Here is an 8,126-nt window from a genome sequence, read left to right as displayed (position 1 = left end):
TACTAGCACTCGAGATGGTCAGTAACACAATTATAATGCTAATGGACCAGCTGAATTAGGCCTTGTGTTTACTAAGGACCTCTTGAAGGTCCCAATTTTCAGAGAAGACACGAAACATGCCAGGGCAGGAAGTTGAGCAAGGAAGCCCTGTCCCAGGGGTTAGGAGTCTTCAGACTGGTATCCTGCACTTGGGTCACCAAGACTGCTACTACTTCCATTTGTGGAACATGGGTGCTAGTAAGGAACAGGGTGATCTGCTGAAAATGCTGCCCAATATTTAGTGTGAGAGATTGGAAATGTGGAAATGATTGGAAATCCAGCCCAACTCAAGAGACTAAGTGTCAATAACTGATAACTGCTGCAGAAGCTCCAGTCAGAACAAAAGGTCATTTAAACTTCTGGCCAGGGCAGCATAAAAAAATTCACTGTGGCTCTTAAATCCGTGGTTGCTCTGAGACAATCCTCCCATTCCTGTTATCCCCAAAATATTGTGACATTGAGAAACACTCCAGCAGCTTGGAAAGTTAAGGGTGAGTTTTATTTTTAATAAAAACAATACAATCTTTGGGAAAATGTACCACACATAGGTAGCCGCATAGGTACCATGAACCAGGGATGTATAAGTAAGGCTTACTCTCCCAGACCACAGCTGCGCAAGCATAAGCATGTCCTGAGAGCAGGGAAATTAAGTAGGTCACCTTCCTACCTAAACAGTTTCTGCTCAAAAGCAAGAGAGCACTCCTGCAAGAAACCCTAACATCAATAAGGATCTCCATCAAATTTAGCCAAAGACTCAGCCCCAGGCTTGGCTGTTACAGACAGTGGTGTCTTCTAGGATGATCCCACCCATATTTATAGACCATAGGAGATCATGAAATAGTTTGAAATTATATATTTCACCAGATCTCAGACCTATTTGAACACCTCTGGGAAACAGCATTCTGCACTACTATTGTGAAAACACCAAATGAGTCAATATCTTCTGGAAGAACAGTATTCATCTCTTCAGTAAGGTTCCAGAGATTTGTAGATATGCCAGGTTACATTGACGTTGTTCTGGTGGCTTAACACTATACTACATTTTATGTTAAATTTGATTTCTTTTTTCCTGGGTAGGAATTTCCTCACCTAATCTGTCCAGTAGCAATATTTAGAAATCAAACAAGTTATTCTACACGATTTTTGCACGATTGTTCATGCAGCTTAAGGTTGCTGTGCGAAATTTTATTTTCACAAGAAGCTATTTCAGATTTTTTTTTTTTGTATTCTACATAACAGAACTTCTTGTTTCTCAGACCTGTCAGTGAAGCTGACTCTGAAGCACCAGACCACAAAGCTAAAGAAGAAGCAGACGAGGCGTGTCAAGCACAAAATCAACCCGGTGTGGAATGAGATGATGATGCTAGAGCTTCCCAGAGAGCTACTTACCAAGTCCTGCTTAGACATGGAGGTGCTGAACCAGACAAGCCCTGGCACACTGCTCCCACTTGGGCGCTGCCAGCTAGGGCTCCAGTTCTCAGGCACTGGCCTCCAACACTGGCAACAGATGCTTGATAACCCACGTAAACAGATCGCCATGTGGCATCCTCTGCATGCTTAAAATAAAATGTTAAAAACTAGTGTATACAATGCATAGTTAAATGTTGTTTGTTCGTATTTATTAGTACTGCTTTATTCCTGTGCAATAATATATCTTTTTAATGTCTAAACTATTAATATCTACTACTCCACAGGGTAAACTGTTACTGTTACTGATTCTACAGGGACAATGATAAACAGATGAATTTACAGATGATAATAAAGTGATGTATATACTATCATATACACAAAGTATTTAGCCTTAGTGATTGCATTACATTCTCTGTCCCCAGCAAAATCAAATCATATTTAAGACCAGGCCTGACTTTGATTTCATTCGCCTTCATTAGATTTAGATCTGGAATGCTGTGATTTGGTTAGTCCATCTGTCTAAGTGAAAGGATTTTGCCCCAGGTGAGGAACCAACCAAAGTCAGTTTTCACCTGCTCTCAACAGGTTTTCTCAAATGATGATTATTATTATTGTTAGTGCATATTTACATTTATGGCATTTGGCAGAGGCCCTTATGAAGAGTGACTTACATCTCATTTATACATCTGAGCAGCTGAGGGTTAGGAGCCTTGCTCAGGGTCCCAGGAGTGGCAGCTTGGTGGCCCTGGGATTCAAACTCACAAGCACCCAATCAGTAGTCCAACACCTTAACCACTAAGCTACCACATATTAAATTGCATAATAATAATCACCATCATTCCTTGTATATGTAGTAATAACTGTAAAAGCAACTTTTTGCATTTATGATATACAATATTCTCTTTCCCCATTTTGGATATATAAATATATTCAGGATAACGATGTGTAGAATTCCTCTGTCTTGTACAACAGACATTATACTGTGATGAATTTATGTCTTGGTACAATTTCCACATATTTCATAAACTGATAAAGTTACTACCATGATAACAGTAATTAATATTAAATATACTGAATCTACTAATATGACTAAATGTATAACAAAGGTTTAGTAGATGCTGGTTTTCCAGTACAGTAGCTCAAAAATAAATTATTTTGAAAAATGGTAAAAGGCTCTAATTAGAATTTTGATGTTGGAATATTTTGCTATGAATGTATGGAAATATTTATTTGGGATAAATGAATGATGTGCATAAAAGAATAAAAGTGGACTCTATAGTGGACTATAATGAGTTTTGCTATAATGCATGTTACCCTGAGATTTAGAAATCAGAACACACACACACACACACACACACACACACACACGGCACCCTCTAGCAGGAATGCAAGACTGATTCAGTTCTAAATGAATAATCACCACAGACTGGGGTTGTGTAACAGGCTTTGTGGTGTTATGTATCAAGCCAACTACTATCTCATTCATGCATAAAAGATGGCTGAGGGAAAAATCAGCATCAAGATCAAACATGGCCTCCTTGGCTTCTGGAGAGATATCACTACTATTCCAACCTGTAATGTCAAATTTCTCCTGTACACTATCATGTATTTTAAAAGCGTATGTGTAATCATTTCTAGTTGATATCAGACTGGACGTACTGTATGCATATAAAAATTACTAGCGAGAGAGCGCTTTACTAGAGCAATGTAAATTACACTAACTAGAGAGAGAATGATTATATGGAGTCAAAACCTCCCTTATTTCTCCATATAACAGAGAAAACAGCACTCAGAGGTAATAGGAACACAGGAAATAGGAAACCAGCACAACGGATGCCTCACTGTGTTGAGGATGCCATGTGTCCATCCTAAAGTTCCTTTCATGTTAATACGGTGCAGAACTACCTACCCATTACCCCTACACATCACATGACCAAGTCCTTTTTCACTTTATTAGTGTCACTCTTTAATTTCTGGATTCTGTGTGTTTCATTGTCTAACATTTTGCCATTTGTAGTTGTTAAATGTCAGTTAACTCACATTGTGTTCATGTTTTTGCCATGAGTATCTTCTACCTGTTTTTGTTTCATGTAATAGATTTTTTTATTTTTTTTTTCCACAAAATAGATTTCTGTCCTTATGTCTGCCTCGGCTACCAATTCATAACATCACCATTATTGATGTTGTTTGAATAAATGTTATCCTTTTTAACCAAGTTGCTCCAAGTTGCACCCTCTTCTTAAAAAATGAGGGCTGAACTACACTCATCCTCCAAACCCTGGGAGCGAGATGACTCCGGTGTCTTGTGTCTAAGGTAATATTGATTTTCTGAATCAATAGATTGTCCTTGCAGTGTTCCAAGAAGGCAAGCATGCAGAGCATTCCTATTTCTTTTTGTTTTTACTGGACCATAACTATCTGTTCCTCTGATAAACAGACCAACTGCCACATAGAAACAAAGCAAGAGGCTTCCTTGCCTAAGCAGAGGCTGGTCCATGAACTGGTAGATGTCATCACCATGGCTAATAGATGCATATAAATGTATCCAGATGTTGCTCGGGTGATATCTTAAATTCCTAGAGCCATGAGTACATGCATGATTACAAATATCCTGCCATTTAAAACTGATGAATCTCCCAAACAATGTTTCTTAGGCCTTGATGACAGTTTCAGGAAGCAGAGAGTTAAACTACATAAGATACGGATATATTACATACAGCATGTACCTTTTCCCAAAGTAAAAACTGAGTTTTCAGTTAAGCCGTTTGGCAAAAACTTAATAAAAACCTGTTTGAATTAATTACCAATGTAAATAGAGACAGTGACACTGTGTGCACATGTAAATTAGAACAGCATTAATACACCACATTGCATCTTACTACAATGCACATGCAAATCTATGTACTGTTTTTATTCTGATGAGACCTGTGACATTAGCACAACACAAAGCCACTATTCTCAGTCATGGTAAGCCTTTTCTCACTGTACAAATAGATTAGAAACAAAAGATCATCTTATCTTCTCTTTGTTTCCCATATCTATTTTTTTTTTAGCAGAACTGCAGGGATTTCTTTACTATAGTGACACAGGGAAAGAGACACAGAGACAGTGGAGAGGCTAAGAAATGTGCAGGACAATATGTTCTCTCCAGACACACACACACACACACACACACACACACATACACACACACACACACACACACACACACACAGAGCCATGGTTTAAGTGGCTTGACAATGACAATGGGTATAATCTCAAACAGCCATAAATGAGTGAAATGTCATCAAAAACTCAACAACAACAAATCAACAACAATTCAGCAGCTGAAGATGGATGAATGAATAAACAATAAGACATAAAATGGCTCATATTTCCTGACATTTTGCAATGCCGAGTGAGCGAGCCACTGGTATTAGTATTAAGAAATGAAGGGGTGCTTGTGTTTTAATGGCTATTAATTTATTTATACAGAAGTCCAGAGTCTCAGAATCATTCAAGTAAAGCAGGGATGTTGTGCTTCCTGGTGTTTTTCTCATAACGCTTGTCTGTATTTAGTCACACTTTGTTGGTTAATTCATAAATGTAGTCATAGTTATTACATATCTTACTGACTTACTTGCACTGCTGTTATCAGAAGGTGTACAAATGAATACACCATGAAATACGATTCTAATACTATCTTGATATCTGCCTGAAGCACTGGATGAGTATTTGAGATATTTATTAAGACATTTTATGTCACACACATGTTACTGACATACACACCTAACAAATACTGTATACACGTATAAGGCACAGACTGTCTTTAAACCATGTATCAATAAGATACACAGTAATAGTGATCAGTATCTAACAATATCTTCCCCAAAGTTGCACAGACAAACATAATACAAGACAAACATAATACAAGACACAGACAAATGCACACAAAGTCATGGGTAACAAAATGAAAGAAGATACAGTCTGACTCAGCTGTGTTATTCCTGATAGATGTCCACATTATCGTGTTTGCTTGATGGACGACTTTGTGTCTTGGATTATATTAATAGCATCGAGTGTGCACTTTGATGACTATTTATTGTGTGCGCTATAATAAGGGTCACCTCTCATGGGTCAGACTGGTCTGTAGGTTGCCACGGTGATGGAGCTTATGGGATTCTGTATAATTCTAGCTTGTCTACCACAAGGGAGAAAGACTCACATGTTAAATCACAGAGATCATATAATACATTGCAATAAATCCTTGTGAATGTCCGACACGTATTTACGTGTTTCATTTATTAACTAAAAACCTCATTAAAGCCTCTAAAATACATTCACAAACTAAATAGCTAAATACAAACTACAGTTAATAGACCAAGAGAACAGATCCTCAGGCAAAACAGAAACCAATTTAGAGTTTATTAAACAGTGATTTAAGCCCAGGATAACCTGTAGATGAGTTGATGGATAAGTGAGTAATTTCCTTTTCTTTAAATTGCTCTCATGTAGCTAGTATTGAGGCTTCTTTAAGCATGAGTACAAAACATACTGTTATGGCAACACCATCAAATGTTGCCTGTGTTCATGCAGTATGTTTTTGGCTTTTTACTCAATATACATATAAATTAGAAAAGAAATGACATTCACAGCCAGTCACAGCCCAGTGAGCAGTAATGTCTGCTTCACATCAGCAGGGTTTCAGTCTGTGTGGAGTTTCACATGGCTCCACATGTCTGTATGGGGTTCTGAATAGTTATATGCAGAATGATATATGTCATTGCAATGATACCTGAAATTAACTGAAATCTTCTGTAAATATATATGAAATTATCTTTAAATGAACATTAATGTCATGCTATTCTGCCTGTTGTGCCAGTGGTCAAAATAACAAAGATAATTTTACCATGAAACAAATGGTAAAGAAATTTGAAACAATAAAATATTTTTATTTGCTAGAAACAAGAGAAACCTAAAATGCTAAACAAAAAGAATTTTATATATATATATATATATATATATATATATATATATATATATATATATATATATATATATATATAAAATACATTTTGTGGGTCTTCATCAGTGATCATCTGAATACTTCAGCAGGAAGGAATTAGTGTTGTGTTTGTGGTGGAAATTGTACTTTTAGTTCCTCAGGAGCTCTTTACCTTTTAGTTCCTCAGGAGCTCTTTACCTTTTAGTTCCTCAGGGGCTCTTTACCTTTTAGTTCCTCAGGAGCTCTTTACTTTTTAGTTCCTCAGGAGCTCTTTACATTTTAGTTCCTCAGGAGCTCTTTACCTTTTAGTTCCTCAGGAGCTCTTTACCTTTTAGTTCCTCAGGGGCTCTTTACCTTTTAGTTCCTCAGGAGCTCTTTACTTTTTAGTTCCTCAGGAGCTCTTTACCTTTTAGTTCCTCAGGAGCTCTTTACCTTTTAGTTCCACAGGAGCTCTTTACCTTTTAGTTCCTCAGGAGCTCTTTACCTTTTAGTTCCACAGGAGCTCTTTACCTTTTAGTTCTTCAGGAGCTCTTTACCTTTTAGTTCCTCAGGAGCTCTTTACCTTTTAGTTCCACAGGAGCTCTTTACCTTTTAGTTCCACAGGAGCTCTTTACCTTTTAGTTCCTCAGGAGCTCTTTACCTTTTAGTTCCACAGGAGCTCTTTACCTTTTAGTTCCTCAGGAGCTCTTTACCTTTTAGTTCCTCAGGAGCTCTTTACCTTTTAGTTCCTCAGGAGCTCTTTACCTTTTAGTTCCTCAGGAGCTCTTTACTTTTTAGTTCCTCAGGAGCTCTTTACATTTTAGTTCCTCAGGAGCTCTTTACCTTTTAGTTCCTCAGGAGCTCTTTACCTTTTAGTTCCTCAGGGGCTCTTTACCTTTTAGTTCCTCAGGAGCTCTTTACTTTTAAGTTCCTCAGGAGCTCTTTACCTTTTAGTTCCTCAGGAGCTCTTTACCTTTTAGTTCCACAGGAGCTCTTTACCTTTTAGTTCCTCAGGAGCTCTTTACCTTTTAGTTCCACAGGAGCTCTTTACCTTTTAGTTCCACAGGAGCTCTTTACCTTTTAGTTCCTCAGGAGCTCTTTACCTTTTAGTTCCACAGGAGCTCTTTACCTTTTAGTTCCTCAGGAGCTCTTTACCTTTTAGTTCCTCAGGAGCTCTTTACTTTTTAGTTCCTCAGGAGCTCTTTACATTTTAGTTCCTCAGGAGCTCTTTACATTTTAGTTCCTCAGGAGCTCTTTACCTTTTAGGTCCTCAGGAGCTCTTTACCTTTTAGTTCCACAGGAGCTCTTTACCGTTTAGTTCCACAGGAGTTATTGGTTGCACAATTCCACTCAACTTCAAACTATTATTTTATCACTAGTTTATCACAAGCATTATTTCCTGTTCAGTGACACCCAAATGAGGATGAGGTTCACTTCTGGGTCTGGTTCATCTCAAGGTTTCTTCCTCATGTCATCTCAGGGTGTTTTTCCTCACCACCATCACCTCAGGCTTGTTCATTAGGGATCGATGTTAGAGACAAATACTAACTTGATTTTAAACTTTAAACTTAACTTTTTTATCCTGTTTCAATACTTATGTAAAGCTGCTTTGAGACAATGTGAATTGTGAGAAGCGCAATACAAATACATAGAATTGAATAGAATTAAATTTAAATAACTACAGTACATGACATTATGTAAAGAAAAGAGGAAG

At 37.5% G+C, this 8,126-nt stretch overlaps 2 protein-coding genes across 5 annotated transcripts in view; one reads left to right on the top strand and one right to left on the bottom strand.

Annotated features, from left to right (window-relative positions):
- The window catches only part of syt13 (synaptotagmin XIII), a 15,546-nt gene extending 12,866 nt beyond the window's left edge, over positions 1-2,680 (top strand). For all 4 annotated transcript variants that reach the window (XM_060859155.1, XM_060859152.1, XM_060859154.1 and 1 more), the window contains one exon: positions 1,296-2,680. In XM_060859155.1, coding sequence (XP_060715138.1) covers positions 1,296-1,600 — 305 coding nt within the window. In that variant the 3' untranslated portion in view covers positions 1,601-2,680. The remainder of the gene's footprint in view (positions 1-1,295) is intronic.
- Positions 1-8,126, bottom strand: part of LOC132838524 (CD59 molecule (CD59 blood group)) — a 142,135-nt gene that overhangs the window by 38,906 nt on the left and 95,103 nt on the right. The gene's annotated exons all lie outside the window — the stretch shown is intronic.

The sequence above is a fragment of the Tachysurus vachellii genome, chromosome 23 (assembly GCF_030014155.1).
Source record: "Tachysurus vachellii isolate PV-2020 chromosome 23, HZAU_Pvac_v1, whole genome shotgun sequence".
NCBI lineage: Eukaryota > Metazoa > Chordata > Actinopteri > Siluriformes > Bagridae > Tachysurus > Tachysurus vachellii.
This window is presented reverse-complemented; position numbering and strand designations above follow the sequence as displayed.